At 52.7% G+C, this 12,782-nt stretch overlaps 1 protein-coding gene across 1 annotated transcript; it reads left to right on the top strand.

Moving 5' to 3' along the window:
* Positions 1-4,532: 4,532 nt before the first annotated feature.
* Positions 4,533-5,303, top strand: CTRU02_212972 (uncharacterized protein; the record flags this gene model as incomplete). Its single annotated transcript, XM_036721537.1, has 1 exon — positions 4,533-5,303. The coding sequence occupies one exon, from the start codon at positions 4,533-4,535 to the stop codon at positions 5,301-5,303; it is 771 nt and encodes a 256-aa protein (XP_036586706.1).
* Between the last annotated feature and the right edge of the window lie 7,479 nt (positions 5,304-12,782).

Below are 12,782 nucleotides of genomic sequence, written 5' to 3'. Positions count from 1 at the left end.
CGAAGCCAAGCCTTCGCGAACCTAAACCCTTATTCCACGGCGACATTCCGGCGCGCCTCATTCCGCAGCATGCTTGTTTGCACCCCCCCATGTCGATGGATTCGGTGTCGTAGGGCATAGCGGCTGCCAGCAAGACAGACATCCACAGGGAGGGAGGCAGCTTGTAGCGTTGTATACCAGAGTCACTCGGACAGCAGGCGAATAGCCAATCTGCAAGATATCCCGGTGGCCGGCAATTCGTGGCACAAGCCGCCCATTACAAGCCACGAGCGGTGAGGATAACACGCAGCTGGGGTAGCACCGCCTCAATGTCTGATAGGGTATTTTGTTGCTACTGATGCAAGGAGCGAATCATCGTGAGGGACTACGGCGTAGTCGATGCGGTCAGCAATGACTGCCTCCCCAGGGAGTGGAAAGCTGCACTGCAAAAAACAATTGCTGATTGGGGGTCCATCCCGCGAGCTTAACTCTCGTTGGCTCGCAGCGCAGCCCTATCTGTGAAACCTGCAGCGCGGCGAGTTACTACGTTCCATCCATTGTGTGTGTTGGGCCCCTGGTGCTCTGTAGGGAGCTTACCAATGACTCTACATGGTAAATTTTACGTTCCCCATCCGAACACTTGGCTTTGCGCACCATAAGCTCTAGTCCCATTTCTCACGGCGGGCATGCGAGCAGTTGTTTTCCACCGAGGCCCGCTTGCAGGGCTGTAGCCTGTAGGGGACCTTTTGCATTTAATGATTTCGGCGATGTCCATAGGCTGACAGGGAGGCAGTCTGCCTACCTACGATTACGGGGGTAAATAATTTTTTTGGGATGAGCCTGAGACTCGTTGGCATTCTGCCATTGCCATCCCGGAGGTGCACGTAATTAAGGTAGTGATTGGGGGTTGCACAGGGTTAGTATAGGCTAGCCGCCACAACCGTGGGATTGTGAGTAGCAACAGCGAAGGAAGCTTTGGTGTTTAACCTTTCGGCAGTGATCGTTATGGCGAGTGCGTGACGGCTGTTGTTGTTGGTTATTGCTGATGATGAGTAATTCTTGTGATGTAGGAAATTGCTCGCCGACAGCCGACCGTCCGTCGGAGGCACGGCGACAAGTGAACCGTGCGGGTAGTTCGGAAGGGTGGGGAGGGGGGTGTTGTCAGATAGCTCTGGTGACGCGCAGAAAAGACGCAAAGAAAATGCCGAACTCCTTCTCCCTACCAAAAACCCTGATTATCGTCGACAGTGGAACTTTCGGACGACATGGGACCACCTCGTGAGCCCTGTTGCTACGGAGAGAGTCGGGCGCGGTCGCGGGCCAGGACCATGGAGATAGCACGGGTTTCTGCTGTCATCCCGAGTAGGTCCCAGGAACATGTGCTGCGTGCGCCGTGTTACGCCGTAAAACGCGATTTAAACATCGTGGGGTGTGCTTGACTGCAAGACCCTAGACTGGGTCAAGACTGGCCGCCCCCAATTCCCGCAACTTGGGAAGCCAAAGTGAAGATGGTCACGCGTGAACCGGCGGTCTAACCCACCAGCCCGGGCGTCCGCTCCGCCGCGTTAGGCACCCCCCTTCCCCCAGTATGAAATCGTGGCTTGGGTTTTCTCACGAGAGACTGGATGGTATTTGGTTGGCTGCGGAGGCGGCATGGTGTTTCTTCTGGAAGGAAACATAGACATTCTGCGATCTGGCCCAATTGGCTGAACCGAATTCGCGGTGGAAGCGAAGGGAGGAGGTTTCGAAATATTGGCATGCTATGCCGTGGGCCCCATGCAAGCCACTTGTAATGACGCCGTGTATTCGTACGTGAACATAGATGCGAATGCGCAGCAGGCAGGCAGGCAGGCAGGCAGAAGAAACATCGAAACACCGTCCCCCGTCGACTCAAAAGGCGTCGGTCGCATTCGCGAGTGTGTCTTGCTGCATGTTACATGCGACAGAGCGTGCCAGATTAGGCCTGGGGAATTAGTTGTGGCTTAAACCCTGCCAGTTCATTGGCAGATGACTGATGAGCGATGAGCAATCCTGCTTCGAAGTGATGACTATGTTTTGAGTTTCCCTTCGTTGCTCCGTGCCCGACCGCGGTGCCGATGGTGTCCGACACTTTCAAAGCAATCTCGGAGAGTAAAATCAATCAATCCAGGGCTTTCTTTCGGGATGGGCAAAATCGGAAACGGCCCCATCTTGTTTTGTCATCACTTGACAGCTTTTGCGGGAGCCAGGGTCCTTTTTCTTTTCGTCGGTATCCATGGAGACGGAACAAGTCGGCGACATGGTGTTTTTTTCGTCATTGATTCTTTCTCACTTTCTCAATCGTGGCCGAAACACTGGACTGGATTGAATTATCGCATACTCTATAGTGCCCCAGAGAAGCAATTCTTGAGTCGCTTTCGATAGGTAGGGCGGGTATCCGCACCTTGGACAGAACAAGTGAGGCTTCACCCCCCCTGGTAGGTGTGTTCTGTCGCCCCGGGCAATTGGGCATTCGCGGCAATCCGACGTGGGGTACGAAAGTCGACTCATCATGACCGTGGCTGGTGTCTAGGCACCATCGTAAAACAAAGCGAGCGAGAGCGAAGATTGGTACGGCGAGTGCAGCAGGCAGTAGGCGTTATGCCTAACGCGGAGGGGTGAATGCCCCTCGCTTATTGGCTGTTGTTACGTTGCCTTCAGCCCTATCTCTATCTCTTTACGACGTAGGTATCTCTTCCCCTCGTTGCTGCGCGTAAGGTACGGGAGTGTATTATGAAGCAGGGGTCGTAAGGTACCAGACATAAGGTACGTATCTGGTTACTGCTCTCGGGGCCTTTCGTAAATCCGCACATATCTCCCCCATTCCCCGTTCGTGTTCCTCGCGATGGCCTCTGATTGGTGCTTTTCCGACATAGCCAGTCAGCTGGGTTAACCGGTCCCCCGTCTCAGGCTCGCATTCGCAGGGGCATGTGGACGTGAACGTGGACGGAGCCGACGGGCGGCCGGGCAGTGCAAGTGCTAAGCAGTGCTGCGTACGTTGTGTACGCTGCGTGTGTGAAATGAGTTCCCGCCAGCTAGGCAATTACAATTCATCCATATTGGTGCAGTCGTGGTCTCTCGGCGTAGTTTGTCAAGACTAGTGACCGACGGGGGTTAAGGTAGCAACCGCGAAACCGTTCTCGGTTTGCTCGTTTAGCCCTTTAGATCTTATGCGAATTGGTAATGCTGCCCATTGCACGCTTCGACTGGGCGATTGTACCAAAACACACCCCCCGCCAATTACCAATGCTGGGGCTGTTCCCCAGCCTGTCGCAAAGGTGCACGAGAGTTACAGAGTGGTGTAGCAGGAATATGAGCCACGGGAAAAATGACGGATACCCCGAGGCAACAGAGAATGCCCACGTAGGCGCCTCAATGTAAGACTGGTAATTGACGTCTTCATTTTTATGTTTACTATACAGCGACCGGTTCAGATGAGAATGAGCCCTCAAGGTGACGCGGCGGAGATTGTGCTATAGTTAATGCTGTCTCCGTCCAGTGGTGATCATCTAATCATGGCAGGTAATAACCATCAAGGGAATAAAAGCATCAACCAGTGGTCGGTGCGGAGTTATGCCTATCCCCTATTTCCAACGCGGCCTATGAGCAGCCCGTGAACAGCCGGGGAGGGGGGTTCCTGGGGAAATGGTCGACGTCGATGGAATTGATTACAGAGAAAAAGCGTGCACTGGCTGACAAACTATCAACCCCGGAAGTGTACAGTAATTCACCTTAACTGCGTAGCATTTTCCATTATCTCCAGGCACTAAAACGGTACGTACCGGCTCGCCAATTCGTGGTCGTCCGCCGAGTGCGTCAGACACCAGGACTGAGACGGAAGCCACGTACCTGCCGTATTGCACCCGGCCAAGCACTGGTAAGCTGGAAAGTCCGAACGCCCACCAGAAGGCAGTCACCACCGCAGTTTGGGTCGCGGAGGCTCGGCGCCTCGGGCTTCTGATGACAAAACCCGCCAAAGTCCACAAAGCCCACACTTTCCGCTGTGAGTGAGTATGAGTCCTCCTTTCCCCCCACTTGGTCTCACACACCCCTCCCCCCTGGCCGCTAACCTCAGCAACCCCGGTGGTCATCACCCCTCTGCACCTGCACACACACACACACCCCTCCCCTTGTCACCGCTTCCTCCTACGCTTTTCTTCTCTCCGAGTCCGACAGTCCCAGGTCAGCGGTGGAGGAGGTTAAAAGAAAAGTGTTTCCCACCACGATCTAGAATCCCATCATCCAGACATCAGCTCAAGATTACAGACAAACAGCCTCAGATATCCGAACAAGAAAGTATTTTCTAATCCAGCCTTTTAAGAATATAATCATCCCTCTATTCGGACATCAGCCCAAGCTGTTCGCCTCACTTCTCCGACTTCATACCGAGATAGCCCCCTTGGATATTATCAAAGCTTCAGACACCAGCACTAGTAGCCTAGGCACCCCTGCACCACCCTCTACCCCCGATCTCGCTTTGAGTCATAACTACCAAAATCGCGACATCAGTCACCGTCGGTGCAAAGTCACACAAAATGTCAACAACAACCACTTTTTCCCATACCTACTCTTCCTCTTCACCACTCCACATCACCGCCCAGAAGAAGAAGATGAGCATCACTCAAACTTACTACCTTGCCCACAAGGCCAGGGCCAAGCTCTCATCTGAGGCTGCCCGTGCCGACCACGACCTTCGCCTCCTCGTTGGCCACGCCAACCTCCTTGACTCCTTGATGCTCGAGCTCGCAGATGCCGAGCGTGAGCAGGAGAGCTGGTTCAACCAATCCGTCCGCGGAGCCACCAAGAGCGAGGAGCGCCACGTGCAATGGGCCGATACCATCGTCGAGAGCCCCGAGGATGACTGGGAGGCCAGCTCTGACGACTCCTCGGACTCTTCCGACGACGACTACGACGAGGAGGAGGAGGACGACATCGAGATGGCCGACACCGTCTCCCTCCGCCGCATGCCCTCCGCCCCCGCTTCCCCGAGAACAACAAGCGTCTCCATCTCGGAAGACTACGACATGGAGGAGGATGACCTTGAGGACGACTACGCACAGCTCGAGCTCGTCCGCACACCTTCCCACTCCTCCAGCAGCTCACCACCAGAGCTTGAGCACGACTCGGATATCTCTGACGACGAGTCGATGCCCCCATCCCCACCAAGCGCCGTGCTCACCTTCTCCGAGAAGGAAGCCAAGGAAGAGATCTCACAACAACGACAAGAGGACGCGTTTTACTCTGAGGGCTACTACCTGCCCCCGAGGAACCCAGCAAGGCTCGTGTCTGCCATCTCAGTATACTAGACACATCCTCTCTCCTCTTGTGATTTAATGATCTCTTCTTTGGTTTTTTTACAGCGAGCGTTTGCATGGCACGGCGTTATTACTCTTACCGATACCAAGAACCGGCACGGGTTATGATTTAAAATGGCGGGTTTACAAAAAGACAGCAATGTCACCACTCAGGAATTTCCCTCTCTCCTCTTTTGGATACTACTCTTTTTCTTATGTCGCAACGGAAAGCAAGGCACGATGGTTGATCAGGTGGATCACATATGAGGGCCTTGATGGATGAATGGACTTGTTACTGGGATTTCTTTTCTCTTCTGCTGCCGCTCCCGACTCCCGATCTCGGATCGTGGAGCATCGTGGTTGAGTGGTTCAGCCTATTGTGTTACAGACAAACAGTTAGAACAAGCCGCTGGGGTTGCAACAGTGCCCCTTTAGCGAGCCAGAATCAATTGAAACAAGCTCAAATTGAACCCCCCCTTTCCCATCTCTATGCCCACGTGAAGAGGTCACGATTGCATCATTGCGCTTCATTCGCCTCATTTCGCAATTGAAACTGGCTGACGAGTCATTTAGGCGGTCCACATGATTCAGCAGAAAAGATATCGACACTATGCGCGACAGCGAGCGAACAGCGAGAAAAGGCCCAGTGTGCCAGGCTACCTTTACCTCAGCACACCAAGGCACTGAGAGAAGCACGCTATAGCAACTACAGTACGCCCAACGTGCGCCCTTCGACCCCCGGCAGATCGGCGTCGCCCAGCCTCCGTCCTTCCTTGCTTACCTCATTACAACCCTTACACCGTTTGCACTCGACTATGGTTTTTGTTCCCTTCCCTATCTTAAACCTCTAGCTTTGAGCCGGCTTTCTATCGACACCCCCGCCAAGTCGTATCATGGACCAATCATAGGAAGGATACATGCATCGCATTTCGGACTTTGGGCGGTGTGTTTTAACTCCCCTAGAGTCGGAATTACCAAAGGGCTGCCTGGAGGAAGCGAAAACACCGACGCCCTGCGGGATGACTGTCTTTGTTATTCCCGTGCATCCGCTGTAGCGCAATTCAATTGCATAGTCATCGGCGACTGATGCATCATGAGTTGCTATGGCTATGGTGGTATTACAGTTGAAGGATCCACGGATCAAATCGACGTTGGACTTGTGTGTATTGTCACGATCCGAGGCAAGGAATCAAAAACTTACGAATACGATTTCCACAGTGATCTGACAGATCCGGTCCTATCGCCTGGTGCCGACCGAATGCGAACCGACAACAGAAACCAAGAGAAAGTCGGCGCAGGCGCAAGAGTCTTGGTACTGAACGATTACGACGATGCGACACGTACAGGCAGGCGGTCGAATTGAGCGGAGCGCGCGGCCTTGCGAGCAAATGCGAGTGGCCGAGGGGGGTGTGTGTGTGGCAGAGGCTTGAACAGTCATCGGTTTCCAGAACGGACGAATCCCGTCCGACCGTATACGACGACCTACTGCATGAAAGGGGAAAATTCGAGGGTGGGTAAGGATGTCGCGGAACAACAAGTTGCCCAAAAGGCGACCTAACGGAACCCGTTCGTCCTCTCGGGGACCGGCTTTCGCTGCGCTCGGGCCGTCCTACACCACGTGTCTCCTCTTCACGCCCATTTTTCCTCCAGCCATCAGGCAGGGCCCTTGTCATTAGCGACCTTGGACCCCCGCTGACATAAGGCGCAGCACAACCCAAAAATGCGCAATAGATCTCACTCGAGATTGAATTGGAGATTAGGGGATGCCCGAGTAAGGAAAAATCACACGAGGTTGGCTTGGCCTTGTCTTTACAGAGATACAGGGCCCCGGGCTTCATTTATCTCACTCAGCCCGTCGTGGCCAAATGAGATTGGCAATTGGCAGGTGTCAGCCAGCCAACCCAAACCCAGCCTCTTGGTGTCGTTCAGCTCACCCTCAAGCCGTGCTGACACGCCAGGATCGATGTCTCTATGGTGAGTTTTTTTGGCTGATCTCACTCACAAGCGAGGGACAGCTGGCAAACAGGGCTGAGAAGGAGGGCACGTTTTCGGTTGGATAATCCGTCCGACGTTTTTTGGTTACTTTCCCAAAGACGAGTCCGACTTCGCTCTGACTCTACCGGCGAAAATTATATCGAGCCGACAATCAACGATAGATAACGGAACGAGGAGGGGAAAACAACGACACGCGGATAGAATTTGCAGATCATGCCGTTCCCAGCTCCGCCCGCTACTCGGCTTCGGTAGCCGACACGGCACCGCCAGGTTTTCCTAGAGCGTTTGTGCTAACAATCGGTCCTCATACCCGTTTTTTTCCTCGGTCGCCAGTCTCGGCAAGCCTAATTGTGTGTTGGCTTAGTTCCTCTTCGGGAAAGTTTTAGCAGACGTGCGGGCTACAGGCGAGCTACAGGCGAGCGACAGGCGAGGCGACGCTTAATTGTTTCACCTGAGGATGGCCACTTTCCCAATCAAGTGTGCGAATCCCGCGGGGAAGGGAAGTCGATGGAAAGAAAGCGGAGACGGCGGTTGTTTACTTTGAGAGTTTTTCTTGAGGGAGTAGTTGCTCGCTGTGCTGTTCGCACGCAATCAACCGAGTCGATTAGGTCTCGGATGGAGAAGTTTCCTTTTGGTGGCGCCCAGAAATTCTAGGCTGTATGGGCGCTACGCTACAGCGGTCGATCAAGACCCTGGTTCTGTCTACGGTATCTCTGGGGGACGATCACTGACCGCTCTGCTGTCACCGGTTACCTGTCACAAACTACCAGCCCACTAATCTTAGAAAGAATTGATAAATTTGAATCAAAGAAAATTATTTTGTTGTAATTGCTGCCTTATCGTAGGGATTAACATTGTTATGCATTTGCTGCGGTTGAGGAGAGGGCCTCAAATGTTGAACCAGGCAACGGGCAGGGCGGTGAAAGGGTGGCCTTGCCTTGCCTTGCCTTGCCTTGCCTTGCCTTGCCTTGCCTTGCCTTGCCTTGCCTTGCCCTGCCTTTTTTGTGCATTCGCCTTGCCGGGTGCCTGAGCCTGGAGCAAGCATTAAAGTGTAGGAAATTGGGGCCAGAGAAACCATAAAATCCGCTGCAGCAAGGGCGGGAGAGAGTGCGTGCAGGTGACACGTCCACCCCGGATGAGACATTGGGCACGCTGGGCCTGGGCGTGGGGTTTTCCTCTTTGCGTGTTGTGTCTGGACTCTTTCCCCTCTTATCTTGCTCGGTTACTGTATGGGTACGGTTCAGATAGATGGGGGGGTCATGTGAGGCCGGATTGTGCAAGGCACCGGCCTGGTGAGCTCTTCGCACGCAATGCTGTTGCTATAGTTGTAGTTGCTGTTTCTGTCTTGGATCGCAATAGTATGCATTGATTGTCTGCTTCGCACGCATTATTCATGATAATGGGAGGTGACACGACGACGACGATGATGATGGATGTTGCAATAGCCCTAAATCGAGTCATCATCGCATAGCCGGTGGCGAGCTATACTACTAGTCTGTAACCCCGTCAAACGCGATCTTCGCATCGCTAATTGTCATACACTTGTAGACCGTCTCCACGGCTCTCGGCTGTGGTTTGTTGATGATCTCTACTACTGATAAACGATAACGGCCTTACGGATCGGCCGTCCTTTCTCCTCTTCATCACTCCCTCCCCCTGGTGATTACGGAAACCCTTGTAGTATCAGGAGCCTCCCGACCGGTATGACTGACCCCTCCGTATCCGCACCGCGCACCCCCCCCCCCTCTCCACCTTTGTCCACCTTTTCTCTCCCGTTAGCTCCGATCCGTCGCAGACCGTATCCATCGCAAACCACACGCCTCCCTCCTCTATTTCCGCCGGGGGGTATGCGGCGAATGGGTAAGAAGCGGAATGAACGTGGCAGTCCTTTTCTTTTCTTTTCTGCACTTCGGCACGGCGGGGCGGTGGGCTTTAAGACTTACTTACATGGGCCCCATCACCAGCACTGTTGTCAATCAGAGGGGGGAGAAGGTGGGCTGAGGCTGAAGGGGGTGAAATTGAAATTTGAGGAGTATTGAGGATCGATGAGGTCGAAACAGGGTCATTATAAAAGAGTGCAAAACAAGCGAGAAAGAGATCAAACTGTCTGGGGGCACAGGGCCTCGACCAGAGTCTGTCCATCACATCTCCGCTTTTTGTTCTCTTTTCTTTTTAAGCTGTGTGTGGTTTGTTCGGGGAGTTGAGTCACCCAGCGATGCGAAATCTTGTCTCTGATGCGCAGATGCAATCTTTCTCCGCTTTTATTTTTTGTAATGGGAGTGAGCTTGGCGTTGGAGTTAATCTCACTTTCTTGCCATAAGTCCAGAACCTTAGCCCCCACAAGGATACATAGTACGCGGGAAGGGGAGGGTGTGAGCGTAGTATGCGAATAGTGGATTGATTGATAATTGTGCTTGCTTTGGTAAGCCGAAGCCGAATTATTCATCGAAGTGGGGGAGAGGGGAGGGGATGCGGTTCCCACACTTTTCCGCGCTGATGATGAATGATGTGGAAAGGGAATGCAGATGCGGGTACGGCCGCCGCTGGTTGACTGCACGGCCGTAGGTATGCTACCGCCCGGCCGAACCCCGCTGGAAGATGCTGGATGATGGAGAGAGGTTCTTCCCGTTGCTTCTTTATTTTTTTTTCCCTCCCCAGCCAGATTTGTCACAGGCAAATGGTGTCTGGTTGCCCGGGGTGTTCACCTCGGTGAGTCGGTGTCGTCAATAGTCCCCTATACCACTACCTACAACAAAGGCTCCGTTCTCAGACATGATGGAAACGGCCCGCCTATCTTTACTACGTGGAGCATCCATCAAGGTCTAGAGCTTGAGGGTTCATGAATAGAGACATGATCAGACAGAGATAGGCAAATATCTCTCAAGTAGGGCGGCACCAGATGAATTGAACTGTCTGGCCGTACATGTTCCCCAACTCACGAGACCACCCGTCTCACCTCGGTCCACCACGCGCCCAGCCCCCCGCCCATCCGGGTGTTCCAGACCAGCGGTTCACTTCAACCTCGTTCAAAGTGCAGAAACAAGAGTTGGTCCGTCCGCATGTCTGATGTTCGGGTGCCTGACAGGGAACGAAATGGAGATTCGGAATTAAGAGTGTCTGTCGTCCAAAGCGAAAGTTGGGTGTGGGGAAGGGGGTGAGTGATTGAGCAAGTGTCTGACAGGATGAACGTGACCGTGACGTTAACCATCTCTCGTCCGGATTTCGGGGTCTTGTGACGGGGGAAAGAGAGACAAGAGGACACTTGCTCTACACTGTCCCTGTACACTATGAGTGGTGCCTCATTTCATTACTGCATTACCCCATACTCGGTGGTAAGAAGTGCACTGCCGCATTCTGTGTGTACAGGGCCTCAAGACCCAAATACCACGCGGACAACAAGCGGCGGCGCGGAGCGGATTTCGCAGTCCGCGCCGACACCGAAAAAAAACTCAGGGTCATTGACTTTGGGTGTGCAGGGCAGGCTCGCTCACACAGAGCACACCCAGAGTGCACCCGGGTCGCCGGATCCTCGTCGGGAACTTGCCAAAGTCCGGGAGGACCCACTATTTAGACATACCACTGGCGTGCTGAAGGTCCCTTGCTCTAGCGTTTGTCAACGACGCAAACATACATACACACACACACCTTCTACCCGCGAGTCCCGGTTTTTTGGACCCTGGAAAATGGTGAGGTCATCTTTGAATGAGCGATCTGCTACCGTTCTGGGGATGGGGGGGCTATGGCGTAGTTCGGACGGCGGTGCGGTTGGACGAGTGTCCGCGCCCCCTACGTTCATGTTGTCACCATTTTATGTTTGTTGGAGATCAAGGGTCGATCGACGGCCGATGGGCAGGGGTTCAAGGGTCTTGGTTGACGTTGAAGACTGAAGTCGCGGATCGCAGAGGTAGCTATGTTTTGTGGCCGCGACGGAGGCGGGTATGCGGTTCCCCCCGTCGTCTCGTCAGGGTTCTGGTGCCGGGCTATCGGTATTCGATCGTCTGCTCGTGGAGAGTGCATCCTAGCGTATATGTATCTGTATGATGGCTTCCTTACCTTTTGATGGTCTGGGGTTTGCAGAATAGAGCATATGTTACATTTACGTGTGCTTTTTGCACCTTTCATGCCTATGGCCTCTCGCTCTAATCACCAGGCCTGAATCATTGGTGTGCTGTGCAACACTGATTCGCCGATGACGGCCATGTGTACTTTGGTTCAGGTAACGTCTTCCCATTAGGCTGAACATGAGCAAAGAGAAACTCCAAAGCTGGGTTAGCAAGTCTGCCTCAAATTAAGCATCTCGTGTCAATATCCATAAATGAACAAGTTTGCAATAAGATATACATCGGAGAGCAAACCGAACGTATCCATGCTACATAGACAACTAGTTGTTTCCCCAAGTCTCAACAGATAGTTGCAAGGGCGGCGGGGTCAACACTGGTAGTTCCTAAGAGATAGACTCTAGCACGAGAGATGATCATAAGGTGACTGGGAATTCAGGGTAACCCAGAGCGACAAGATAGAAATCGGAAAACAGATAAGGCCCATCTCACAAGTGTTGTCACTCAGGTCAGAGTGTAGCACCATGGTTTGACACTGCTACCGTAAGCTTGAATCATGAGCAACTACTTTCCGGAGTAGAAACACGCTCCGTTATGCAAGACTGGCGGAAACCTTTATGCAGTCATCATATCCATAAGTTGGTTGTCTAAAGATCAGTTCAAACTGAAGTCAGCGCGACTTCTGCCTTTGCCTCTGCCTTTGTGTGAAGGTCGGCTTCCTCGGGCACTTCTCTGTGTCAGCAAGAGTGGTCTTTTCATATTCTGTAACCTCAACACAAACACATTCATCCCACTATTGGTAAGCCTTTGTCTTAAGTCCATGAATCTTCAAGTGGTTCAGCACTCAATAATCCCCGTCAAATTTCAAGTTTACATATCAGAAACCCTTGTGTAACTTACACCAACACGTACGCAAATCATAAAGTTCACTTATCACATACGCAGTGAAAAGTATTCAAGTGGATTAAAGTCACCGCTGGCAAGGTTGTATTCCAGGTAAATGTCTTAAATAGCGCAGAAGTAACTACCTTCGTGACGTCTGGCCCTGTCTCTGCGCCAACCCACAGGTGTTGTCGCATGCAGCAGTCTGGACCAACAACGATACCACGCAGCTGGGTTCTCTAACCACTTTTCAACTTTAATGCCTAAAATATGCTTTATTATTACAATGGAGCAAGACGGTTCACGGGTTTTTCCGTGTCAAACTGACAATGACACATCTACTCTTGGGGATAGAGCATTCGAGGAACAAATAGGTGGTGTTGGGAGTCAAGTGGAGGGGCAAGGCACGTGATGACTTTCGAAAACCAACCTGTTTTTTTATTGCGTAGCTGCATTAGCAGTTTCCGTATTCATTTGTGACTAATAAAGTGAGTAGCAGGATTGGATGGAAGAGTAGACGTAGAAATGGCAAGGCGGTTAGTCACCTCGACAACTT

The sequence above is a fragment of the Colletotrichum truncatum genome (genome assembly GCF_014235925.2).
Source record: "Colletotrichum truncatum strain CMES1059 chromosome Unknown Contig_0009, whole genome shotgun sequence".
Classification (NCBI taxonomy): Eukaryota; Fungi; Ascomycota; class Sordariomycetes; order Glomerellales; family Glomerellaceae; genus Colletotrichum; species Colletotrichum truncatum.
This window is presented reverse-complemented; position numbering and strand designations above follow the sequence as displayed.